We start from the raw sequence: 27693 nt of genomic DNA, 5'->3' as shown, positions 1-27693 counted from the left end.
ACCTGGTGGGGTACCAAGGTGCAAAGCAAGCCCCCGAGAAGGTCAGGTGGGAGGCGGCAATCCATATCCTTATCCCAGACAGAGGAGACTTCTTCAATTGTGAAAGAGCTAAACCTCCCTTGTGCCCTACCTGGAACTCTGGGTACTGCCAAAGTGGACCAAGATGCTCACAAATCTGGCTCTGGCCTTGGGGCGGACAAGCAGGGTCCCTGGCTTTCTCCTTCCAAATCCCAGTCTCCAAGACCTAAGCGTGCAGCCTCCATGGCTGATGACCAAGCTGTTGTATGCCCCTCCCCAGTTTCCCCAATTTACTCCCAGTCATAGATAAGATCATAGGATTTAGACTTGGAAAGAATCTTAGGGATAATTTAGTCCAATCCCCTCATTTTATAGATGAGGAAACTGAGGTCCAGAGTGTAAGGGATTGATTGGTATGAGGTCAAGCTAATAGCAGAGTTGGGATTCACCCCCCAGATGCTCTGACCCCCAATCCAATGCTTTTCAACCCTAGCTCAGCCCATCACTCCCCAGATGAATTCTCTACCACCACCCCTGAACCATCTTACGCTAACCTCCTTCTCTGATTAGAGAACTCCTCCCCAGCACCTCCGTTTGAAGAAGTGCCTTCACCAGCCATGCTGACTTCAACCCCTCTCCAGCCCAGGAATCTCAGGACCTCACCTTGTCTCTGCTTGGGGACCTTCTCCCACTCTGAGCTCTTCCACATGCACCCACTACTTCCCAGTTCTCTTTTACATCTTGTCTTTGCTTATTAGACTGTTACCTCCCTTAGAACATGGACTATCTTCTCTCTGCTTGTGTTTGTATCCCTAGCACTTAGCTCATCTCTTGACACATTGTAAGCATTTAATAAATGATCTATCTACCTACCTATGTACCTATCTATTTTTCTATTTATCTGTCATCTAGCTATCTATATTTATCATCTACTTATCTATTTATATCTAAATCTATCGTCAATCCATCTATTTCACCTATCTCATCTACTTATCTCCTCTATAATCTATCCATATCTGTCATCTATTCTCTATATCTATTTGTATCTATAATCTGTTTATAACCATCTAAATTTATCATCAATCCATCTCATCTGTCTACCTATCTATCTCTATCATGGATCTATCCATTATCTATCTATCCATATATCCTTCTATCATCTATCTCTTTATTTTTTTTTACATATAAGGTATTTTATTCATCTATCTCTTTAACATCTATCTATCCATCCATTGATCTTTCTGTCTGTCATCTAGCTACCTATATCCATCATCTATTCATCTATTTATGTCTAAATCTATCATCAGTCTATCTCACCTATTTCATCTATTTGTCTCCTCTATCTCTAATCTATCTACCCATATCTATCCTCTATTTATCTATTTATATGTATTTGTATCTATCATCTATTTATAACTATCTAAATTTATCATCAATCCATCTCATCCATCTGTCTGTCTATCATTTTTTTCATCGATCATCTATTCATCTATCTATCATCTATCCATCCATCTACACTAGAGAATGGGCTACAGGATGGTCTTGGAAGGGTTAAGGGAATACATAAGCACGCTGTAATCCCTGAGTCCTTAAAAAAGTAGGGCTGCCCAACCAGTCAGCTGGCCCTTGCAATCATCATCATCGTGCCCTCCCTCTCACATTTATAAGCACTTTATGGTTTGTCATTCTCTCGCAATGGCTCATCTTGGGTTGCCTGTTTTCCACGGCTCTCCTGCTCTCCAGGGCTGGCTCCAAGCAGGGGAAGGCAGAGTGCCCAAAACTCCCCACAAGCATTAGCCTCAACCAGCAACCACAGAGGGAAAGGATGATATCTGGCACTGTGAAGGGGATGGGAGAATCTGGAGGAGAGAGACAACTGGGGAGGGACTCACCTTCTTCCGGCCAGCCTTCCGGAGCCGCAGCTTGTTCTTAGAGAGACACACATTGTGCTTGGTCGACTTGAAGGACTCCAGTCTCCGCTTCATGTTCTGCTGAAATACTTCCTTGTCCTGCCGGGCCTGGGCATCCTCTGAGATGAAATGACGACTGCAGCTAGCCTTGTACTGCAAACAACAGCCCTCCGTGAGGCCCTGGTCAGTGCCACCCTGTGGCCTCCACGGGGGCCCTTGCTGGTCATCTTTGATCTTCTCTCACTCTTCAGCTGCCAAGTACTAAGATCCTGCAACTAGAGCTGGACAGGGGTCTTGGAGGTCATCTAGTCTAGTCCAGGGGTTCTTAACCTTGTGTGTGTATTCTAGAGCCCTTTGACAACAATCTGAGAGAAGGTGATGGGAGCCCTTCTTAGAGGTCATGTTTTTAAATGCATAAAATAACATGCAACCATATTACAAAAGAAACCAATTCTAATTGAAATATAATTTAAAAAAAAATTTTTTTGCAGGCAATGAAGGTTAAGTGACTTGTCCAGGGGCACACAGCTAGCAATTGTCAAATGTCTGAGGCTGGATCTGAACTCAGGTCCTTCTGAATCCAGAGCCGGTGCCCTATCCACTGGCACCACCTAGCTGCCCCAAAATATATTTATCAAATATTTTTAAAGTTTATGGACACCAAGTTAAAAGCCCCCAATCTAGTCTGATCCCTTCACTTTAACAATGCGATGAAGCCGAGGTGCCCAGAGTTGGAGGCCCCAAGTACTTGCCTACAATCATACAGGTACTAAATAGAAGAGCTGGAATTCAAATCTGGGTCCTTTGATTTAAAATCCAAAACTCTTTCCCCCTATACCACACTCTATCTGTTCCTAGCTCTCTATTCCAATGCCTAACCATGCAGTATAGTTTCCACAGCATCACCTATTACCATAATAGGCTCTTCACACCGGTCCTTTGATCTCCTGTGTTTTTCTCTCTATGATAATAACTCCCATTTCTCCTGCTCTTTAACTGATCATAACTCTTTGAAGTTAGGGAGTAAAGGGCCAGTATAAACAACTGGATCTCTAGTCTGTGTACCTGGGTTCTAATCCCAACTCTGACACTCCCTGCATGTCCTTGGGCTACATCATAGGTCCTGAGCCCCAGGATTCCATTGCTGGTTGGAATGTAGAATATAGAAACTGGAGTAGGGGGGCAGCTAGGTGGCAGCAGTGGATAAAGCACCAGACTCAATTCAGGAAGAACCGAGTTCAAATCTCGGCCTCAGACACTTGACACTTACTAGCTGTGTGACCCTGGGCAAGTCACTAACCCTCATTGCCCCGCCCAAAAGAAGTGTAAAAAAAAAATATTTAAAATAGAAACTGGGGTAGAGATCACCTGCAATCCTGGTTTCACCTGGCCTTTCAGTCTTGCCCCAAGTTGATTTGCAGGCAAGAAGAGGCATGATGGGGATTGAATAGAAGCAGTTATGGTGGTTCCTTTTGCACTTTTATCTCTGGGATGTTTTGTTTTGTTTTGGTTTTGGTGAGGCAGTTGGGGTTAAGTGACTTGCCCAGGGTCCACACAGCCAGTAAGTGTTAAGTGTCTAAGACCGGATTTGAACTCAGGTCCTCCTGACTCCAGGGCCGGTGCTCTATCCCACTGCGCCATCTAGCTGCCGCCCTTCTCTGGATGTTGTGAAAGGACACAGACTAATGAATGGAGATGACAGAAATTGCAAGTAATTTCCTAATTCCAAGTCAGATAGGAAACTAGAATCAAGGAATCAGAGTTCAGCAAAAGGGAAAAATAATTCAAATAACTGGTGAACTTTAAAATGCCAAAGGGCTCTCAAGCTAATTGACTGGCTGCAGTTGACAACACAGAGACACTAAGGTTAGCCCTACAAGCTATACACTAAAGAGTTCATAGGCCCTTCCTTCTTGCCAGTTGTGGTATAGTAAAGATTCCTTTTGTGTATTGGTTGGAATATAGGGCCTCTGAGGTCCCTTACAATCAACTGTGATTTTGCTATGTTGTATGATTAAATGTCTTTTGCTCTGAATTAGTATGTTCTCTGGGTGAACAAGTAAAAGTAAACAGGCCAGTGGGGGGCTCATGAACTATGGTCTTGGACGTTTGCTGACCACTCAAAATGCCTCAAATATAGGTACATTTCTGTGGGCCCTATTTAGGAGAGAGTGCCCGGTGCTAACCTATCACTAGGCCTTTAATTTCCTCATCTATAAAATAAAAAGGATGCATGAGATGACTTCTGAGGTCTCAGCAAATTCTAAAACTATGAGTCTATCTATCATCTAGTACTGTCGAGAATCTATGGAGGGGCAGCTAGGTGACACAGTGGATAAAGCACCGGCCCTGGATTCAGGAGGACCTGAGTTCAAAATCTGGCCTCAGACACTTGACCCTTACTAGCTGTGTGACCCTGGGCCAAGTCACTTAACCCCATTGCCCCCGCAAAAAAAAAGAGAGAGAGAGAGAGAGAATCTATGATTTCCTCCAGTAGGTACCTCCTTCACCAGTGAAAATTACATTTTCTCCATGCCTTAGTGGATCATCTCTATAAAGGGCTACAGCCAAACACTCTGTCACTCTGGGAGCCTGTGGCAAACATAGCTAGACTAGCTCCTGGACAAGAGATATGCAGTCTTGTCCTTGGAACCTGTCCCTGATGCATTTTTGATCTGGTAAGACCTGCCAGGGCTTGTATTCTGTTGGCATCAGCCTTCGAGCACCCAGGGTCGCCTGCACAATATGTGAGTCTAATAGCAGTGGGACTTCAGTGGAAGAGTGAAAGTACTATGAGCACTATTTTTAGAGGTAGGAAAACTGAGGCCCAGAGGGAAAATCAAATAATTGGCACGAGATCATACAGCTAATGTCCAGGCAGCTTGGTGGTATGGCAGATAGGGTTCTATATATGGAGTCAGGAAGACCTGAGTTCAAATCCCAACCTCACCACATTATCAGCTGTGTGACCCTGGGCAAGTCCCCTTAACCTTGTCTAATTCAGTTCCCTCATCTTAGAATAGGGATAGTAATAACATCTACCTCCCAGGCATGTTGGGAGGATAAAATGAGATAAAATTTGCAACGAGACTTTAGCAACCTATAAAGGGCGGGCCTATCTTGATGATTATTATCAGGGTGTAGGACTTGAACCCAGGTCCTCTGACTCCAGAGCCTCTTTTCACTATACCAAGGCTGCTTCCTGGAGGGACAGGATCAGACCTGTGCAATATAAAAATCAATCTGATAAGGGGCAGCTAGGTGGCTCAGTGGATAAAGCACCAGTCTTGGATTCAGAAGAACCCGAGTTCAAATCTGGCCTCAAATCTGGACACTTACTAGCTGTGTGACCTTGGTCAAGTCACTTAACCCTCATTGTCCCACCAAAAAAAAAAATCAATCTGATTACCCAGGCCAGATGGATGAGAGAAAACTCTCTGGATTCAGTCAAAAGATCTGCATTGGAATTCAGGGTCTTCCACTTCCGTCTATTTACAAACCTGACCATGCTAGTCTGATCAGGCACACCCCTCCCACCCACCCAGGAAACAGGTTGGCACAATGAAGGGGGAAGGGGCTCTGGAGTCAGAAGATCTGATCCAAGTCCTACCGTGATACTAGCTGGTGACCTTGGACAAGTCACTTAACTTCCCTTTGCCTCAGGTTCCTTATCTGTAAGATGCAAGCCTTCTGAATTCCCTTCCAGTTCTAGATCTATGGTCCTATCACCCCCATTCAAAGTCCTTTGGGGTCTTCTATTGCCTACAGGAGGAGGCCAAACTCCTGATACTGCAATCCAAGGCCATCTACAATATGGTGCTACCCTACCTCTTCAGCTATATCTCACCTCAATTTCTGCTTTGTTGCCGTTTTAGTTGTTTCATTCCTATCCGACTCTTTGTGACCACTTTTGGGGTTTTTTTGGCAAGATCTTGGAATGGTTTGCCATTTCCTTCTCCAGCCCATTTGACAGATGAGGAAACTGAGGCAAATGGGGTAAGTGACCTCCCCAAAGTCATACAGCTGGTAAGTGTCTGAGCCAGATTTGAACTCAAGAATGAGTCTTCCTGACTCTTTCCACCAGTGCCACTTAGCTACCCTATTTTCTACTATGTCCACTCTATCCCAGACAAATAGGATTAATTGCCATCCATAAAAATAATAAGAAAAAGGGGCGGCTAGGTGGTGCAGTAGATAAAGCACCAGCCCTGGATTCAGGAGTTCCTGAGTTCAAATCTGGCCTCAGACACTTAACACTTACTAGCTGTGTGACCCTGGGCAAGTCACTTAACCCCATTGTCCCGTAAAAAATAAAAATTAAGAAAAATAAGAAAAATAGCTAACATTTATATAGTGCTCAGTACATGCATCAAACATGTCCTATGCTTTCTCACATATCAAAAATTAAAATTCTCTATTTTTCCTTCTGTCACACACACACAACACAGACAGACAGACAGACAGACAGACACACACACACACACACACACACACGCACGCACACACACCTCTCTCCAGCTAAAATCCTAACCATTCTCTGAGAACCAGCTCTCAAATGCCACCTCCTCCAGGAAGCATTCTGGGATTCCCAAGTTGAAAAATGATCTCTATTTCCTTGGTTCTCATATAAAACTTGGCATTTCCTTTCCTCTAGCTACTGGACTGTAAGTGCCACAAGGTCACAAATGTTAGTCTCCCACCCCGCCCCCTGCCAGTGCTCTTTTCTCACCTCTCCAATAAAGCCTTTCTTTTGAACTCCAACCTACAATGACCCCCCCCTCTTCTCTCACTCAGGATACTAAGGACAACTGACTTGTATCACACATTACCCAACTGGGTTACTCCCATTTTTCACCCATGTATAAGTATTTCTGCAGCTAAAGTCTGAACTCCTCAAGGCAGGATCATGCTGTCTCCTCCACCTTTGACTCTCATAGTGCAATGCTAGGTATATATTCATAATCATAATAGTGATCTGCCATGACTATAGCACTTAAAGGTTTACAGATGGTTTTCCTTTGTGGCAACTCTGCAAGATGAGTGTCTTGCCCAGATGTCACAGTAGAGAGAGTGCTGGAGCTGAAGTCAGGAAGACCCAAGTTCAAATGTGACCACAGACACTTACCAGCTATGTGATCCTGGGCTAGTCACTTCCCCTCTGCCCTCAGTTTCCTCATCATGTATAATAGGGATGACAGCACCTACCTCCCAGGATTGTCCGTGAGGATCAAATAAGATAATATTTGTAAAGTGCTTTTCAAATCTTAAAGCATTAAACAAATGTTATCAATGAAGATGGTTGGTGGTGGTGATGATGGTGATGCTACAGTGGAAAGAGTAGTTAAAGGACATGAGTTCAAATTCCAGCTTTGTTACTTGCTCCCTGGCCTTGGGCAAGTCTCTCCTCTCTGAACCTTCCTCTCTATACCTGTAATATAAAGAGGATGGACTCCAGCAGAGGTTCTTAACCTTTTCTGTATCATAGATCCCTCTGAACTTCCTCAGAAGAATGTTTCTTAAGAGTGTAAGATAAAGTACCCAGGCTTCCAAAGGAAGTCAAGTATACTGAAATCCAGTTATCAAAATATGTTTTTGAAAAGTTCACCACCCCAGTCTAAGAACCCCTGGTGGGAGTGATCTCAAAGATCTCTTCCAGTTCTAGATTCCAAGTGGTGCAAGGACTTTCTTTTGTACTTTACAACTGGAGAGAAGGAGAGAATGACTTTAAGTAATGGGACATGACTAGTCAGTAGTCAAAGTCAGGACTTGAACCCAGGTCTTTTAGTTTGGAGTCTAATGCTCTTGCCATTTACTCTAAGTAGCCTTCCATGAATCAGGGTTCTGGGCATATGGTTTGGCTTTTGCCCCACCCCCAGCCCCTGAATCTTGGTTTTCCTCCAGGCCAAAGGCCACTGAGGAAGGATTCTCTCCCCACCTATGTGCTTCTCACCCTCCGACGGGGTTTGTACAGGCCTCCACTGAGCAGATGGTTGCATGATGGCATCCTCCCGGTCCCCTGCCACTTCGAACTGTGTCGATCACCTGTAGATCCAGGCAGGCGCCAGCTGCCACTCTCCCGCCTATGGGAAGGTAAGCCAAAGTGGGGGGGGGCACAGAAGCCTTAGGACTAAATGTGTGACTCCTCAGGGAACAATGAGGAGAAGGGAATCTGGGGTGGGATAAGGAGGAGCCTCGCTGGCACAGAGATGAGAGCTTGAGGGAGAGAAGAGACTGTCACTGATAAAGCAGAAGCCTAGCTTGGGAGGTGGGCACTGTGGTACTTACAGCAGGTTGGTGACAGAGGTCTCCGCTGCAGGAATTACGGTTAGGCATGGAGGGGGTAGTGTGAGCCCCGCTGAGGATAAGACATGGCCTCCCTAAGGTGTATGAAGATGGATCTCAGCAGCTAGTGCTTATTGCCTAGAGAGCAGGGACCTCAGCTCTGAACTCCAGGACCAGGGTTGCCTGACACCCTTTCCCCAACACGTCCATCACATATCTCCAGTTTAAGCAACATTGTGTGATGATCAACTGTGAATGGACTTAGCTCCTCTCAGCAATGCAATGGTCCAAGACAATCCCAAAGGACTCGATATGGAAAATGTTTTCCACATCCAGAGAACCTGAGACTCTGAATGAAGAATCAAAGCATACTACTTTCACTTCCTTTATTTTGTGTGTGTATGTATGTATATTTTTCCACTTTGGGTCTGTTTCTTCTTTTATAACATGACTAATATGGAAAACGTTTTATAATGATTACATATATAACCTATATCAAATTGGCTTACCATTTTAGAAAGAGGGGAGGAAAAGAAGAGAGGAAGAAAATTGGAAACTTAAGATTTTATTAAAAATGAATGTTAAAAATTGTCTTTACGTATAATTCGAAAAAAAAATACTGTTTAGAAAAAAAAAACAACAATCACCAGTTTACAGGGACCATGAATTATTTCATACAGGTCTCAGACGATTCACTACCCACTCTAGTCCTAGTCATTGCACCAGATTAGGGGTTTTTAATCTTTTTCATGTCGTGGAACCTGTTTGGTGGTCTGGTAAAACACTATGAACCCTTTCTCAGAATCATATTTTAATTTTTATCAATTTTTTTAAATCATAAAAGTATTTTATTTTCAGTACATGTAAAGATAGTTTGAACATTTGTTTTATATTTTTCTTTCCTTTCTTTTTTTTTTAGTGAGGCAATTGGGGGTTAAGTGACTTGGCCCAGGGTCACACAGCTCGTAAGTGTTAAGCGTCTGAGGCCGGATTTGAACTCAGGTACTCCTGACTCCAGGGCTGGTGCTCTATCCACTGCACCACCTAGCTTGCCCCTGAACATTTGTTTTATAATATTTTTAGTTCCAAATTTTCTCCCTCCCCCCTCCCCAAAGACAGAAAGCAATCTGATATAGGTTATATATGTATAATCACATGAAACATATTTCTGCATTAGTCATGTTGTGAAAGAAGAATCTTAACAAGAGGGAAAAACCTCAAAAAGAGAAAAAAACAAAAACAAAAGTAGGAAAACAGTATGGTTCAATCTGCATTCAGATTCCACAGTTCTTTTTCTGGCTGTGGAGAACATTTTCTATCATGAGTTTCTTTTGGAATTGTCTTGGATCATTGTATTGCTGAGAAGAGCTAAGACTATCAACAGTTGTCATCACAACAATATTGCTGTTACTGTGTACAATGTAGAATCATATTTTTTAAAAGCACAAAAAGGAAAACATACAGGATTACTAAAAAAAAAATAAACCGATTATAATCCATTAGATTATCAACTTCTTGAGGGCAGGGACTGTCTTTTGCTTTTCTTTGTATTCTCAGTGCTTGGCACGTAGCAAAAAACATAACAAAAGCTTATTGACTGAGTATAATAAAATACAGTTATCAAAAATATTTTTAAAATCAAGTTCCACAGACCTCAAGGTTAAGAACCCCTGCGATCCCAGCTTTGTCCCCTCAACCCTGAGGAATTAAGGCCTACCTGGTCCACAAAACTGATGGCATCTCGGATATTGAGTTTATAGTACACATCCCAGATCTGGTCCCGGATTCGGTAGGCAGACTTTCGCATCAGCAGTTGACTCAGGTATTTCTTGTCAAATTGTTCCCACCTTGAGAGGAGGATATATCTGGGTTCTTGAATACTCCCCTCTCTCAAATTCCCTAAGGGCTCTGGAAAGACCTAAGATCTGTCTCTAGCAAGATAAGGGTTTAGTAGAAAAGTCATGGTTTTAGAGTCAAAAGATCTGAGTTCAAGTCCAGAGTCTCACATTGCCTAGCTGTGTGACCCTAGCCAACTCACTAGACAAGTCTCATTTTTGTCATCTGTAAAATGGTAATAATGCCGCTTGTTCTATCTGCCTCATCATGGGATAATGAAAGACCTTTGTAAACCTCAAAGCGTAAGCTGTTCTCCTTCTCTGGGACCTCTTTTCCAAGACCCTGCCCAGGGTACTAGTGCCAGAATGATAGCATTCAGTCCATCCTCCCCTGAAGGAAGCAGGGAGGGGGCTATTGAGGTAGCCCCTGTCAGGATGGTGGGGGGAGGAGGCATGCTCACCTGTCCCCCAGTAGTGATAGCCATGTGACCAACTACATCTTCTACAGCTGCCAAATATGATCAAAGGTCTAGAGAAAGGACACAAACACCCAATCAGGGCACCATCCTAACTCCCTAAGAAGCCCCCAGAGCTGGGAATCAGACCAAAATTTCAGGTCTGAAGAGTCCTGGGCATGGCCCCACCCCCAGCCCAGAGAACCCTCCAGAAAGCCAGGAAGAATGGGAGGAGATAAGATGGAGAAGGGGCATACCCTTTGAGGCCAAGTATCTCTGATACCCACATGTTCATGAAGCTCCTGGTTCAAGGTGGGCTTATGGTGGTCACTTCGTTTCACGTTTAGCCACTTGACGAGAGGCTTTATGGTTAGACCCTGGGGAACGTGAAGGGGGATGGAAGGGGATAAACATGGAGACTGAAATATGACTAGAAATGCAAGTCAGCTGCTATCCTTACCATGCCCTAATTTTCTCCCTTGCCATCTCCCACAACATGAGACTGAGCTCTTCTTTGACCTCACACAATGACCCACGGTGCCTCAGCATTCTCCTAGAGTCCCCTTTCACAACCATTAAAGGAGATGAAAAAAAGAGCTATATCGATGAGTTACAATATCAGGTTTTGGAGATGGCTCATTGGGTCCCGGTTTTCATTTTTTTACAGAGATAGAAATTGAGGCCCAGAAAGGGGAAGAGACTTCTCCAAAGTTCCATAGCAAATTGGACACTGAGCCAGGACTGGAATCCGGGTCTCTGGCTTCCGGCTCCCCACCATGAGCTTAGTGGATGGCCGTCATTTGGGAAGGAGATTAGATGTTCCTGAACCCCGAGAATTGAACTGGAAGCGATGGTGCTTAATGGAGGGGGGAGGGGATGGACATTATAGAGAAGTAGATTAAGGCTGTCGGTCAAGAAACCTTTCCAACCAATCAGAGATATCCCAAAGTGGAACAGGCAGATTGGGGAGATATCGGGTCCCCCCCTCTCCGAAAGGCTCCGAGTGGAGTCTGGATGAGCACACTCATTGTTAGGGGAGGGGCTTGTAGAGGAAGACGCCTGTCTGTCTGACCCTGAGATCCCTCTGAGCTGCCTCTATGGGATCCTGGGGACAGATACTGTTGGTTTATCCTACTCTGCCCAACCTCCCCCTCCCTGCAGGCCTCCCACCTGCACGATTACGGTGAAGAAGACTACCACGATGGTCGTTGCCACAAAGGTAATCCTTGGCGGGGACCTTGGTCTTATCCAGAAGGATGACGAGAGCGAAGGCAACAGCCCCTCGCAGGCCCCCGTAGGACATCACCACCTGGTCTATCTTGTCCAGAGGGACCAGCCGGAACTGGTTCAGCGCCCATGTCTGCAGACTATACGCCTGCAGGGGAGGGAGGCCGGGTGGGGAGTAGGGGCAGGGGCCGGGGAGGGGGGGGGGAGCCAAGTGGAGTCAGAGGGCAAGGCGGGGGAAGGAAGGGGCCGGGTTAAGGTCTGAAGAGGCTAGAAGGATGAGGAGCAAGCATCAGATCAAGGTCAAGGTAAGAGTCGGGGACTTTGACCGAGGGAAAGAGACAGCAGGAGATAGGGATGGGAAACGGATGGGAGGGAGGAGGAGGAAAGGGGAAGGCGGCCAGGGACAGGCAGTACCGAGGGCACGGAAGAGCAGGATGAAGAACAGGGTACCAAGAACCAGCCCAGTGTCCCAGGCCCACTTAGAGGAGTCAACAGCGGAGATGCCAAGCAACATAAAGATGACCGTCTCGGCACAGCTGGCTAGCGTCTTCATGGTGTACTTGACGGCCGTACGGGACTTGTGTGAGATGTTAGCCTCCACATACTTCTTACAGCCCACACCACACATTGTCACCCTGACGGCAGAGGAAAGAGATGTCAGCAAGGACAGACAAGGGCAGACGACAACGGCGACGGCGGCGGTGATGGTGATGCTGATGATAGCTAGCATTTATATAATGCTTTAAGAGTCACTTTACAAATAATATCTCACTTGATCCTTACCACAACTCGACAAACTACAGTCGCAGAAATGCATGGGCCAGAATCACATCTGACCCAGGTAGGACTAGGCCCGTGTCTGACCTCCCAGAAGCCCGTCCGTCCTTATCTCCAAGGACACTTATTCCACTTCCCAATGGCTCGGATGGGAAGGAAGTTTTTCCCTTACTTGAAAGCCTATATCTGCAGCTTCCTCACATTTGTCCTATATCTGCCCTCCCGGCCGAGGAGAACAATGCTAATCCATCTTTCTCCTGACCAGTCTCTGGGGTTTGAGCAGGAAGGAAGGAAATTAGGCCTGGAGGGGAAGGTGCGGGACAAAACTAAGGAGAGAATCTTATGATCACATGTCAGGGCTGCTGGGAAGCTCACAGATCCGCTTGGCCAAGGGTTCTCAGCCTGGGGTCAATGAACTTTGTTTTGTTTTGTTGTAAAAAATATTTTGGTAATTGTATTTCAATATAATAGGTTTGCCTTTGTAGTCCTGGGGGTTTTGTTTGATGTATTTAAAAACACTCTTCTGAGAAGGGGTCCTCAGGTTTCATCAGATTGACAAGACACAGATAGGTTAAGAACTCCCAATCTGGACCAACATTTTATACATGTAGAAACTAGGGCCCATAGGAGGGAAGGGATTTTTCTCCAGGTCCCACAGGGAGTGGGTGGGTGACAGAGCCCAGATCAGAACTCAATGTGCTGACTCTTTCCCTTACACATCTCCTCCTGCATGGGAGGAGACAGCAGAACAGACTGAGGGAGTCCAATGGGGTCTAACTAGAGGACATCCACAGACAACAATTTAAGTTTGCTGGGACACTTGGGCAGAAGGCACAAGGCCTCAGTACTCTCTGATTCTCATCCTCTGGACCAACACAAACCCCAAAGAGAACTGCCAAGTTGGAGCCCATCCAGAAGCATGGTGAAGGGATACCAACTTTTCCTCTGGAATTCCCAGGATGTTTATTTTGGAACTGACAGTTCAACAGGGAAGCATTACCTTCCTGAACCTACTAGGTCTCAGTTATTATTCCTAAATATTCCTTACTAGAATAATAATGATTAGGGGCAGCTAGGTGGCACAGTGGATAGAGCACCAGCCCTGGAGTCAGGAGTACCTGAGTTCAAATCTGACCTCAGACACTTAACACTTACTAGCTGTGTGACCCTGGGCAAGTCACTTAACCCCAATTGCCTCAGTTAAAAAAAAAAAAAAGAATAATAATGATTGCCACAATAGTGGCTATCTACAGTGTACCCCAGAATTGATAAAGGCGACTAGGTGGCTCAGTGGATGGAGTGTTGGACCCGGAGTCCAAATGTATCCATAAATACTTATGAGCTGCATCAGCCTGGGCAAGTCACTTAGCCTCTGTCTGCCTCAGTTTCCTCACCTGTTAAATGTGGACAATAATAGCACCTACCTTGCAGAGTCGTGGTAAGGATCAAGTGAAATATTATTTGTAAAGTGAATCTTAAAGCATTATATAAATGCTAACTACCATCATCACCATTATTGTTATTATTATATTCTCTCCTTCCAAACAATCTTGTGAGGGAATACAAGCTCCATTATCCCTAATGAGATACAAGGGAATTTGCCCATGGTCTGTCCCATGGCTAGTAAGTGGGAGAGCTGGGACTTGGGCCCGTTTCTTCCAAGGTCCTGAGGGCCGCCACCTTGTGATGCTGATTTACATTATTATGCTGTCCCACAGCAGAGGGTCTGGGGTTCAGGCTCATGGGGTTCCGAGATGGGAGAGTTGGTCAGGATCTCAAAGTCCATCTACTCCAACCCATATCTGAGCAGGAATCCCTTCTACGTCTCCAACAAGTAGTTATCCAGCCTTCGCCTAAAGGCCTCTGGCGATGGGGAACTTGCCCCTTCCTGAAGCAACCCTACTTCTCTTTGGGGAAACTTCAATTGTTAGGAAGCAGTTTTTCTTAAATGAACCCTTCAGTGACCACTCTTCAACAGCTTCTACCCATTGCAACTAGTTTCCTCCTCTGGGAGCAAGCTGACCCAACCTAATTCTCTTCCGTAGTCTGGAAGGTAGAGGAGCTATTCCCTCTAAGTCCTTCTCCCCACTAGACTCAACATGTCCAGATCTTTCGCCTTACCCCCCTTATAGCATGATCTCCAGAGCCATCATTCATCTGGTTCCCCCACCTCTACCTGTGCTCCATTTTGTCAATCCCATTCCTAAAGGGTGGCAACCCATCGGTTCCAAGTCTGTCATTTTACAGTGGAGATTGCCACTCACACGGATGAATCCTACAGGTAGCAGACCGTAGATCACGGATGCCCACTGTCCTCCCTTCATCTCCCCTACACCGTGCCCCACCTCCCCCAGGCTTCTGCCTCTGGTCCCAGGGACTCACGCAAGGATGGCGGAGAGCGAGGCCATCTCCGCTGTGAGGTAAGCAGCGTAGGCCAAGAGGAAGACCAGCAGAGGCTCGATGATACGGACCCGCTTGGTGAAACGTGTGGTCAGGGCCAGGAGGAAGGCAAAAACTAAGCCCACGGCTGCCCCGCCCAGACTGACCACAAAGAGGGAGGCTGGGAAGGAGGCCGGGCTGTCAGCATGGCCCCCCCCCTCCTCCCTCCCCCCACCCAAACCAGTGGCAAAGAGGAGGAGAGTGATGCCTACTTCATTCCACCAGGGGCATCAGGGGCTCAGGAGCTAGACTCTTAGGCAGGCCAGGAACTGGATACCAAGGCTTCTCTTACCCCAGAGGTCACCTCTCATTGGGGAAAGGGGCAGAGAGATGCAAACAGAGGCTTTCTCTCTCCTTCCCGGCCCTGAGAAAGGACTTGGCACCCCAGGGGAAAATTGGGGAGAGGACCCAAGAGGCCAGGGGAGGGTGGGGAGATACTGACCGACTCCTTTCACATAGTCAATAGCCTGAACATTGACTGAGCCCATCTCCACAAAAGAGTTAAACACCTTATACAGCACCTAAGTTAGAGGAATAAACGAGAAGTCACATTTCTAAAGAGCTTTGAGCTTTGCAAAATGGGAAGCAGGTAATAAAAGGATTCCATCCTGCCAACCCCCACCCTGCCCCACAAAAGTCAGTGTAGGGAACTCCCAGGATGGAAGCCTCCCTCCACCACTGCAGATTGGCAGCTCATCTGGAGCTTCTGATCTTAGAGCCGCTTGGGCACACTGAGAGGTTGAGTGACGGGCCTATGACCCCGTAGCTAGTCATGCAGGGATTATTGATCTCATGTTATAGATGAAGAAACAAAAGTTCAGGGGATAATAGCTAGCATGTCTATAGCTCTTTAAGGTTTGCGAAGCACTTTACATGTGCTATCTCATTTGATCCTCACGGCAGGTAGATTGGAGCAAAAATTTGCCCTGTTTTACAGATGAGGAAACTGAGGCTAGGTGAGGTTAGAGGACCTGAAGCCTCTGAGGCAGGATTCGGAGGCAGGTCTTTTGAACTCTAAGCCCAGCACTCTATCCACAAGTACTGTTTTAAGTTTTACAAAAATGCTTTCCTCACTACAATCCTGTGAGGTAGGTAGTACAGTCTTGGTAGACCTACTTTACAGATGAAGAAAGCAAGGCAGAAAGAGACCCAACTGTCATCAGACAGCTAGGTGCCACATTATGTGGTGGAAAGAGCAGAGTCAGGATTCACACCTGGGTCTTATGACCCCAAGTCTGGCACTGTGGACCCTCCCCCAGTTCAGCCCATCAGACTTCTCGGCTCCCAAGCCCATCCCCTCCCCTCCTCCTCCCCTTAGCCCGCACCCCCGGATGCTAGGAGAGGGGAAAATGCCAAGGAACCTAAGGCAGGTGGCCCTAGGAGGCCAGCCTGCCCTCCACCGGAGTCCTCACCACTGTGACCGCATCGTTGAGCAGCGACTCGCCAAATACTATGATGAAGAGGGTCTCGTTGACATGCACCTCCTCAAAGACAGCCAGGACAGCCACAGGGTCCACAGCAGAGATCAGGCTTCCAAAGAGCAGAAAGTCAAGCAAGCCAGCTTGGACAGTGGGAGCTATAAGGGAGAGAGAGAGAGAGAGAGAGAGGAGAGAGAGAGAGAGAGAGAGAGAGAGAGAGAGAGAGAGAGAGAGAGAGAAGCCCTCCATCCTCCCTCCAGAAGACTCCTCACCTCTCCACTCCACTCCACTCCTGAAGCAAAAGCAGAATGCAACCACAAACACCATGGTCTGATGAAAACCAACCAGTGGGAACCCAGCCTGAGTCCCCTCCACCATAATATTCAGCAGTAGTATCACAGGGGCCACTAAACCTTTAATACCTGATGATCCCTGCTTAGAAAACCACATCTGAACATTATCTATGTTTTATTGCATTTTCATTCCCGGTGCAATAAATTTCCAATTACAAATTGCATAGATAATCTATCTGTGAATCGATGGCATTTCTATTTAGTTAATTTCATTGCCAATTACATTTTCATATCATTCAGGCAGACGCTGTGTCTTATTCCCCTGATGCACAATACAGGGAAAGCTTTGGGTTTATTCAGGCTTAGGCCCATCTTTAACCTCTGGGGGCCTGTTTTCTCACTTTCCATAAGTTAGGAGTTTGGATTAGGTGAGCTCAGGGGTCCCTTCAGGATCTGTAGTCTGGAGATTTAGGCTCATTCTTCTTAGCTGTGTGTCCAGGGACAAACTAACTCACTTTGCCTTCTGAACTACTATTTTTTTGTTTCTAAGAAGGGGATAATAATGTTTATATGAACTATCCTGTGGGATTTATAGAATCACAGATATAAAGGGGAAGGAAGAGGGAAGGGAATAAACATCTATTAAGTACCTACTATGCACCAGGCACTGTGCCAAGCACTTTACTTTGTTTTTGTAGGACAATGAGGGTTAAGTGACTTGCCCAGGGTCACACAGCTAGTTAAGTGTCAAGTGTTTGAGGCTGGATTTGAACTCAGGTCCTCCTGAATCCAAGGCCGGTGCTTTATCCACTGTGCCACCTAGCTGCCCCCAAGTACTTTACAAATATCTCATTTTCTATTTAGTTAAGAAGGAGTCTTAAGAGGGGCAGCTAGGTGGCACAATGGATAGAGCACCAGCCCTGGAGTCAGGAGTACCTGGGTTCAAATCCAGCCTCAGACACTTAACACTTACTAGCTGTGTGACCCTGGGCAAGTCACTTAACCCCAATTGCCTCACTAAAATAAAAAATAAATAAATAAAAAATAAATAAATTTTAAAAAAGAAGGAGTCTTAGAGTCCTTTCTAGTATAGCCCAAGATCACACAGCTAGTATGTGTCTGAGGCTTGACTTAGACCTGGCCCTCTGTCTGCTGCACCAACTAGTTGTCTAATTATTATTATTATAACCTCTAAAACCATAGAATGTCAGAGTAACGAGGGACCTTAGAGATCAACTATTCCAACCACTGTGGGGAACTGACCCACCCAAATTTTAGACTGAATTAATGATAGCATACACTGTGGAGTGGAAAAAGCGCTGGTCTTAGAGTCAGAAGACCAGAGTTCAGGTCCTAGCTATAATGCTATAATGCACAAGGCACTGACCTCCTTGGGCCTCAGTTTTCTTATCTATAGAATGGGAATAATAACACTGTTCTTGCACTACCTACCTACAGGGTTATTCTGAGGAAGGCTTTTTGTAAACCTCATAGAATTATTTGTACTTCATAGAGAGGTAGAACCTCAGAGGTTATCCAGTCCAACCCCTTGTTTTACAGATAAGGAAACAGAGGCACAGAGAGACACAATGATTTGCCCAGGGTCACACAAATAAGCAGCTGAGGAGTCAGGATTCAGACCCATAGTCCTTCAGTTCCAGATCCGGTGTTCATTCCGCTATGCCGCACATAGCTCTGTGACATCATAGGGAATGGGATCATTTTACTATGACCCAGATCTCCTGGCCTCAAATCCAGGGCAGCTAGGGGAGTAGATAATAACCAAACACTTACAAGGTTTGCAAAACAGCTTATAGAGATCACCTCATCTGATCTTCACAGCTATGCCAGGAGGGAGGGGCTATGATTTTTTATAATAGGGAGGAGTGGGGCAGCTAGGTGGTGCAGTGGTTAGAGCACTGGCCCTGGATTCAGGAGAACCTGAGTTCAAATCCAGCCTCAAACATTTGACACTTACTAGCTTCGTGATCCTGGGCAAGTCACTTAACCCCAATTGCTTTACCAAATAAATAAATAAATATAATATAATAGGGAGGAGCTATTATTATCCCCAATTTACAAATAATAATAACAATAATAACTAAGGTTCATATAGTGCTTAGTGTGTGTACCAGGCACTGTGCTAAGCACTCTACAAATATTATCTTGTTTGATCCTCACAACAATCCTGGGAGCTAGGTGCTCTTATTATCATCCTAATTTTGCAGATGAAGAAACTGAGGCAAACAGAGGTTAAGAGACTTATTCAGGGTCACACAGTGCATGTGTCTCTGACCAAATATGAGCTCAAATCTTCCTGACTCCAGGTCCGCTATTCTATCCACTGAACCACAAGATGGGAAGATGTGAACATGATTCTTGCCTCAGAAACTTACATCAGGCTGCATGACCCTGGGCAAGTCACTTAACTTCTGTCTGCCTCCATTTCCTCATCTGTAAAATGACAATAATAACAGCACCTACCTCCCAAGGTCGTTGTGAGGATCAAATGAGCTAACTTGGCTTTGCGAACCTTTGGGTGCTCTCTTATTTCCACACTCCCCCATCTCTCTAAACTGGCCCCAGCCTGCTCATCTTCCAGAGGAGGAGAATGGGGGAGCAGAGCTCTATCTGGCAGGACTGCTAAGTGGCTGAATGGATGCCCAAGGGGGAAAGCAAGCAAGCCACATGGTGTGGCAGGTTCCCCATCTCTGCAGCCCACACACAGCTGGAGCCCAGCACTCCTTCGCTAGGCTCTGGGAGACTCAGCTGGGCTCTGAGCTCAGCTGCTGCTCTGGAGGGCGGGCACAGACAGACTCAGCTGGTGAAGAGCAACCTCCAGGCACTAAGGGCTCTCCCCAAGGGCATCTAATTTGCTGGGTGACCTTGGGCAAAAGATATAACCTTCCTAGGCTAGAAGATCTGGAAAGTCCCTTCTAAAAAGAATAACCCAACTTCCTATAGAGCTTACACCACAGCAATCCTGTCCCTCAATTCCATCATCTGTAAAACGAAGCAAGGGCAGAATGTTGTCATGGAAAGAATACTGGCCTTGTATACGGGAAAGACCTGGGTTCAAATCTCAGCTCTGAGACTTATTCATTGTTTGGCCTTGATCAAATTGCTCAATTTCTCTCAGTTTCCTCATTTATAAAACGGGAATCCTAATTCAAGCCCTATCTCACAGGCAGGCCTATATGAATAGAGACTATTATTAGCATTCTCCTCATTTTACATATAAGGAAACTGAGGCTTAGATGAATTAAATTACTTGACAAGGTCACACCGGTAGAAAAGTGCAAATCTGAGATTCTGACTCACGTTCTCTGAATCCAGCTCCATGATAATGATGCTGTTTCCACTACCCTCTAAGCTAGGAACCTCTCTCAAACAGCAAGGACCAGCACCTTGTTCTTCCCAGGACCCATGAGAGTAAAGCAAGCGAGAGCATGCAATCACTGTCCTCAAACCCAGGTCCTGGAGACTCCCAAGGAATGGAATCAGACTTACCCATCAGCCCAGCCTGCCGGACGCCCCAAAGGGCAGCTCCTGTAGTAAAAGAGTTCCACAGTGTGCCCACCACGGCGTAGGTGAGAATGGCTCCCAGGTTGTCAAAGAAGAGCCGGCTGGGCATGAAGTAGCCCGAGTCAAGTACAATAGGAGGGAGGAGGAAGAGAAAGAAGGTGCCTGGCTCCAGCTGGTACTCTGCTTTCTTGGCCACAGCCAGGACAATGCCCCCCAGCACCAAACCCAGCAAGATCAGCAGGCAACTCTCAGGGACAACAGAAGTCACTTTCCGGGAGAGGTGGAAGACTGCAATAAAAAGCAAATCAAACGTTTGGTGGGCAAGGGCCAGAGTTAGGCACTGTGGAGAGAAATCTAGCCCTGTAGGGGCTCCCAATCTAATGGTCAAGAAAGACATGACCTCTAAATGAGAAGCATAACAATGTCATCAGCCTTCCTGCAATCCCTGTTGAGCAATGGATGACCTGTCCCTGTTGATGTCACATAGCACTTTGTTCTATCCCTCCCTGGCACACCAATTATGTCCATATAATGTGTAATATATTATAATGACTGGTGTTAGTGAGAGACAGAATAGCAAATAGGAGGTAGCCTTGGAATCAGTAAGACCTGAATTCAAATCTTACCTCTGACATAGACTAGCTGTGTAACCACAGGTACATCATTTAACTGCTCAGGCAATTCTCCAGCCTGGAAGTTGTAAACAATTGTGTTGGAGAAGGGAGTCCCAAATAACAGGTCTGCCCCCCCCCAAAAAAAGTCTGTGTAAGTATTTTGTTGTTTGCACTTCATTCTCGAAGAAGACCATGACATCAGGAGGTGATGTCATGACTCAAACTGAATTGGATTTAAGTGACGGAAGGCTGTGAGAAGTCACCAGCCTCATTATCTCCTCCAGAGTCATCTGAGTCCAGTGGCAAGATATACATCAGGTCAACTGGAGATGGTCCTGGATGTTTAAGGAAATTGGGATAGTGACTTGCCCAGGGTCACACAGCTAGTTAAGTGTCTGAGGTGACATTTAAACTTAGGTCCTCCTGTCTCGAGGGCCAGGGCTCTATCCATTTTGCCACCTAGCTGTCTTGTAGGTATTTTAGCCTTCAACTAGACTGTAAGTTCCATGAGATCAAGAACTCTATCTTATCTAGGCCATGTATCTAGCCTAACACTTAGCACAATGCTCTGCACCCAGAAGGGACTTATTAAATGTTCCTTTGCCTTGGTGCTTCCAAAGAACCTTGATTTTATCCGTTTGGGAACTCCTTCAACCAGCTCTCAAGTCATACACAAGTCAAGACATCAGCCCATGATGTCATTGGTCCTCTTCCAAATGAAGGACGAACAACAACAAAAACCTGTGACTTGGTAGATGTTTTCATGGTGCCTGTGGCTCTGGTGATGAGCATCTATGTAGTTAGCCAATCTGGTCCATAGAGGACAAGCATCTATCTAGTAAACACCAGATCTATATTTGATATGTTTCCACCTTGGTGGGATATGTCTGCATTTATGCCTTCACAGCCTCAAAGAACCCAGGCTCATCAGGAGAAAGGTATTTAGCGGAGAGTCCATCAGGAATGGTTATGGGGTAGGGCAGCTAGGTGGCACAGTGGATAGAGCACCGGCCCTGGATTCAGGAGAACCTGAGTTCAAATGCAGCCTCAGACACTTGCCACTTACTAGCTGTGTGACCCTGGGCAAGTCACTTAACTCTCATTGCCACTCCCTCCCAAAAAAAGCAGATCTATCACTATTTGCTTTGCTACCGTATCCTAAAGCGTCTCTTCCATTAGAAGGTGAACGTCTTGGAAGGAGGGGATGTTTCTGCTTTTTGGGTTGTCTCCCTAACACATTGCTTTGCACACAATAAGGGCTTAATAAATACTTTTTCATACATTCTTTTTTTTTTCATTCATTCTTACCATCTGCTCTGCCACTATATACATGCCATTCCCCACCCTACCTCCAAGCCTCCAGCCTCTTCCTTTGGGAACCATAATCAAGTCCCAGTACTGCCTCTGCTACTGGAAAGAGTATGCTAATGAGTTCTCCTTATGGTTCTAGCCACCATCCCTATGACTTCCCAAGCCAAAACCCCTTCCCTGCATGTGTTGTCTCACCCTCTTTGAATGTAGGCAAGAACTGTTTTGGTTTTGTATGCCCCATGCCCAGCCCGTGCTTGGCACACAGTAGCCATTAATAACTACCTTTTCATTCATCTGTTCATTCAAGCTACAAGTGATCAGGGAAGGGGTTTTGGGGGGGCAGTTGAACCACATATAGAAGAGCACACGGGGCTTGGACAAGTAGAAAGGAAAAGGGTATAGAAGGACAGGAAGCATAGGGGTAACTGAAGCACCCGGAACTTCTCTAATAACCCAAGTCGGGGCCCAGGACTATGAGTGTTTCTGAAGGGTCTGGGAGTGGGGAAGATGGTATCCAGTGTGAACATCTGGAATAGCTGTCCATATGTCTGCCCACCACTCCTCTAAACAGCCACTTTAGGAAGGGCAAACTAGTTTATAGGGTCATGGGGTTTTATCGACAAAAGGGACCTCAGAAGACCCCCTAGGTCCCTTGTTGCCTTTAGAGATTATCCCTCATTTTATAGATGAGAAAACTAAGTCTCAGAGAGGGAAAGTAGAATTGAGTAGAATTGGAATTTGAACTCAGGTCCTGTAACTCCAGATGCAGTGCTTATTCCTCTTATAACTGCCCCTCCCTGACCCACCCCACCCTTCTGAAGGATCCTCCCTCAAGGTCCAGCTGACACCCACCATCTCCCTGTCGACCATCTTCTCTGTCTAGCCCAGCCTACAATGATCTCTCCCTCTTCCAATGCCCTGTGGAACTTACTTCCTTGTGCCCCTATTCTCGAGCCTTGGGGGCAGCGAGGTGGTGCAGTGGATAAAGCACTGGCCCTAGAGTCAGGAGGACCTGAGTTCAAATCTCATCTCAGACCCTTACTACCTGTGCAACCCTGGGCAAGTCACTTAACCCCAATTGCCTTAAACATCTGGGCCATCTCCAGTTGTCCTGATGTATTTCTTGCCACTGGACCCAGATGCCTCTGGAGGAGTGAGGTTGGTGACCTTGCACAGCTCCCCCCCACACTTAAATCTAATTCAGTGAAGGTCATGACATCACCTCCTGAGGTCACAGTCCTCTTTGAGAACAAAAGAAAAACAACAACAACAATTCCTCAAGCCTTATATTGTTATCTTGTATGTGTGCATGTCCTGTCTTCCCAGACAAATTACAAACTGCGTTTTTGTATCCCTCACAGTTCCTGCGTGGGCTAAAGACCTTGGCCCTGCTGTGAGAGAAGTCATGGAGAAAGTGAGAAGGGGGTGGGGAAGAGTAGGAATGGGAGCTGAGAAGGCAGGCAGCATCCCACTCTCAGGCCTGGGGGGACTACTCTTGACCCTCTCTGATTTTTGCTCCCAAAATCATGAGGCAGGGCTGAGGAATCCAGGCTAACAGGAAACAGCCTGAGCCTGACAGACAGCTAGACAAAGTCATACACCTTGAATATCTAGACAGACAGACAGACAGACACACACACACATAGATCCTAAACCAAAAATATTATACCTGGAAAGGAACTTAGAGATCATCTATTCCAACTCCTTCATTTTAAAGAGAAGGAAACTGAAGGAAGTTAAATGACTTTCCTAAAGCAACAAAGGTAGACAGATGCCCTCAGAGATGAGATTTGAACTCAAGTACTCTGACATCAGCCAGTGCTCTTCTTGTCTCCCAATTAGCATCTGCAATTAGCTGGGTACTCAACTTGTTCTGCCCATGTTCTATGTCTCCAATGAGACTGAGAATCCTCCAGGACAGGTAGTAATATCTATCTCATGCTTCTTGGTAATCACCACAATGCTGTATTATAGTAGATCATCAATAATGTTAATGAATTAATTCCCCTTCTTCAGAGAGGGAGATTAGGATTAGTTTCTACTAGAACTCCCCATGCTAAAATGACAATTTGTTTGTTCTTCAGCTATTTTCAGAATGCTCACCTCTCCCCAAACCCTAGGGAAGATTAGCACAATGGATCATAGGCTCTAGCCATGGAAGACTGTTGGAGATCATCTCTTTTATTTTTACAGATGAGGAAACAGTCCCATAAAATGTTAAGTTCAGGGCAGCTAGGTGGTGCAGTGGATAGAGCACCAGCCCTGGAGTCAGGAGGACCTGAGTTCAAATCCGGCCTCAGACACTTAACACTTACTAGCTGTGTGACCCTGGGCAAGTCACTTAACCCCAATTGCCTCACTAAAAAAAAAAAATGTTAAGTTCAAAGACATGGGTAACAAGTGGCAGAGCCAGGATTTGAACTCAGGTCCTCTGACCCAAGCCCCATCATGCTTTCTTTTGTACAATGCCAACTCTAAAGTGATCGAGAGGAGAAGATAGGATTCTCTGTTTAGCCGGTGTGTCCCCACTGGTTAAGCAGTGGGTTGGGGTTTTTTTTCTTGAATGAAGAACTTCATGTTTGAAGGCATGTGTGTGCGTGTGTGTGGCCTGCCTTCATCTATTCTCAGAAGGAAGGCCTCTGTCTCCCATCGCCCATCATTTCTTCCAAGCTAGAAGAAGCATCATGATTTATAGGGGAAACTGCAGTCATTTCAGAGCTTAATCGTGCTCCAAATGCCAGGCAGAAACTCCCCTTGGTCACTCATTAGCAATATAGATTCTGGGCCATCAAATCCCAAGGGCATCTCCTGCTGCCTTCCTCTGCCTGCTTCCTGGCCCTGGCACACTTCTTCCCACGGTAATCTTCACAGACTGGCAGATCATCCTTCCCTTTACCTCTTTACCCTCCTCCCACCTCCTCCCAGGCAGCAAGACATTCCCCCCCTCCCCCACATCTTTATCTGCCTGTGGTGACCCTGGATGCTCAGAGCTTCCCTTCCCAAAGATCAGAGAGATGCTTGGTCCTGTGAACAGGGAGCAATCCCTCTGATCCTCAAGGCCATTTCTGAATTCTACTTTCCATGGTTACTCTGCTGCAGCAGAAAGGGACAGTCATTTTCCACCTCTGGAAAAGTCCCAATCTGCCTGAGCTGTCTCCCTGGGTTTCCCCTGGATTCTAGGTTACAGAATTTATCCATGAAGGCTGCACGATGGTGAGGCTAGGGTACAGGCAGTGCCAGTCGACAGCCACAGGGAAAGAACAGCAATTGTCAGTTGAAAACAGCCACATACACCCATCTTGTGGAGCCACAAACACAACACAGAGGGAAAGGAAATGGGATCTTGAGGGAGGGGCTCCTCATTTCCTCGTTTCAGGGGTGTGTGTGTGTGTGTGTGTGTGTGTGTGTGTGTGGTGGGGGGGTAGTACATCTGATTGGCTGCTTTACTGAACCTGAGGATGGGGCTTCAAGATTTTGGGGAAGCAGCTATACTCCAGATGAATCAAAGCCCAGAGTCAGGGAGTAGTAACAGTAGGGTAGAAGGGACCAAGGATTCAATCCCAACAACAATCAATATTTATTAGGTGTAAATTCAATGCAAGGTACAGTTCTGGATTTGAGAGATACAAAGACAGAAAACAAACAGAACAGTCACCTGCCCTCAATGAGCTTACATTCTGGGGGGTAGGGGGTGAGGGTGGGGGAGGGGGACGTTTGACATATATTTTTGTTTGTTTGTGATTTGGGGCTGTATAGGAGATTGTTTATAAGGAAACTCCCTCTGTCAATGCATATTAGCACCTGCCTGGCAACTTTTAGTTAACATTACATAGTTCCCCTAGAGCACGGAGGTTTTGAACCCAGGACTTGGTGGATCCCAAACCAGGTCTCTACCATGCTACTGCCTCTCACATACAAGACTAAGTATGAATGGGTTTAGTAAAGGAAAGAGCCAGGAAAGATGCTCCAGGAAAATCTGATCAGAGACAATCCTTTCAACTCCGGGGAGGAGGGAGGGTTTCATGGAGATGGCCCCTTAGCTGAACCTTGAAGGGCTGTGAGGATTCTGAGAGGCAGATGTCTAGGTTAGCCACACATCTGGGAGCTTGCCTTGGAGAGGAGCAGGTTACGGTGAGCAGCATGGCACCGGGCAGCCAGCCAGCTTGGAAGCACCCAGAGAATAGAGGACAGCAGGGGGAGAGCTGAGGGGAGGCAAAGTAGGAAGCCACCTAGGACGCCATGATGAAAGGTTGCAAAGAGGAACACTTTTAAATATTCCTTCCTATAGATATACATATCGTTAAGATTTTTTTAAAAATCCGTTCCTCTTGGGCAACAGGGATTGATTTTTTTAAGTTAAGTCGTTTATGTTTAAGTGAAGGCTAAAGGGCTCTGCGGGAGATGGTACTTAGGGGGCTCTCTTAATCGGTAAACCTTGCCCTGGAACCCGGCTGGGCAGGAACATCGAGTTCCAGATAACACAATGGTCATCCCAGGTCCAGGATAACTGGGTTCCGTGGCCAGATTCACTGAGAATTCCCTATGTGACCGGGCAACTCCACTACCCCACTACTAGTGCCTCACTTTCCCTATTGTTGGAGAAGGGGAAACTAGTATCTGCCTGAGAAGCTTCCCTGGAGGAGAGCCGAGAACTGGAGGGGCAGGGGAGCGGGGGTGGGAGGGGGCATCACCGTGGAAGCAGAAGCGCGGAGTGGGGGGGGGAGGCTGAAAGACAGGGCGCCGAGGAGGGGCAGCGAGGCAGGATGGAGACTGGAGGAACAAGAGTGGGGTGCTCCGCAGAGGCGGGGGCTGGGGAAGCAGAACTGGGGAGAAGCCCCTGCGAGAAACCAAGGCAGCCGAGAGGGGAAGGAAGTAAAGGGGAGTAGGAAGGGTGGAAACCCGAATCCGCAGATTCGAAAACTCCAGGTGTCGCATGCGGGGGAGAGAGGAGATTGGGGGGTGGGGTGGAGGATGGACAACGGTGTATGTTTCGCGTGCGGAGGGGAGCTAGGCGAACGGGCACCGGGCACTGGGCACTGGGCACTGGGCCTCGGGCTGGGACGGGGCAAGCTCTGGCGCACTCACCGATCTTGGCCAAGCTGGCCACCAGGATCCACACAGCCACCAGGTAGGGCGCCTCCACCTCGTGCCACTGCCAGCGCAACAGCGCCAAGCCCGCAGGGGGCAGGACGGGCTCTCCGGCGGCCCCGTCGGCCACTCCCGCCCCTTCCCCGGGCAGGGGCATCCCCAGGAGGGGCAGCGTGGCCGGCAGCATCTTCCTCCGGCCTGGCCCGGCCCGGCTCGGCTGCCGACAGCCTCGTCCCCACGCCTGCCTCAGCCGCCGCCACAGCTGCTGCCGCCGCCTCCCGGGCGCCCCCGCGTCACAGGCACGTGGCGCTGGTTCCCCCCAATCCCGGCACCGATCCCCCCAACCCCGAGCCCGCACCCCCCAACCCTATCCCTAGCGGACTTCGGCAATAGCGGCCCTTCTACCCTACTCGGAACCTGCCTACCTCCTATTCTGAACAGCTTCCCCCCCACCCCATCCCTTTCTCCCCAAATCCCAAGCCCAGGACTGACTCCTTCAAA

General features: G+C 46.9%; 1 protein-coding gene across 1 annotated transcript in view; it reads right to left on the bottom strand.

Annotated features, from left to right (window-relative positions):
* The window catches only part of SLC9A5 (solute carrier family 9 member A5), a 33682-nt gene extending 6213 nt beyond the window's left edge, over positions 1–27469 (bottom strand). The window contains 19 exon segments of the mRNA XM_043988769.1: positions 1911–2081; positions 7879–7920; positions 7922–7942; positions 7944–7991; positions 7993–8008; positions 8214–8305; positions 9928–10082; positions 10507–10533; positions 10536–10562; positions 10565–10574; positions 10788–10877; positions 11671–11718; positions 11720–11875; positions 12137–12362; positions 14887–15064; positions 15386–15464; positions 16356–16519; positions 20165–20467; positions 27190–27469. Coding sequence (XP_043844704.1) covers positions 1911–2081; positions 7879–7920; positions 7922–7942; positions 7944–7991; positions 7993–8008; positions 8214–8305; positions 9928–10082; positions 10507–10533; positions 10536–10562; positions 10565–10574; positions 10788–10877; positions 11671–11718; positions 11720–11875; positions 12137–12362; positions 14887–15064; positions 15386–15464; positions 16356–16519; positions 20165–20467; positions 27190–27379 — 2043 coding nt within the window. The 5' untranslated portion in view covers positions 27380–27469.
* Between the last annotated feature and the right edge of the window lie 224 nt (positions 27470–27693).

Source organism: Dromiciops gliroides, chromosome 2 (genome assembly GCF_019393635.1).
Source record: "Dromiciops gliroides isolate mDroGli1 chromosome 2, mDroGli1.pri, whole genome shotgun sequence".
NCBI lineage: Eukaryota > Metazoa > Chordata > Mammalia > Microbiotheria > Microbiotheriidae > Dromiciops > Dromiciops gliroides.
The sequence above is the reverse complement of the archived record's forward strand: the minus strand, read 5'-3'. Positions and strand labels throughout refer to the sequence as shown.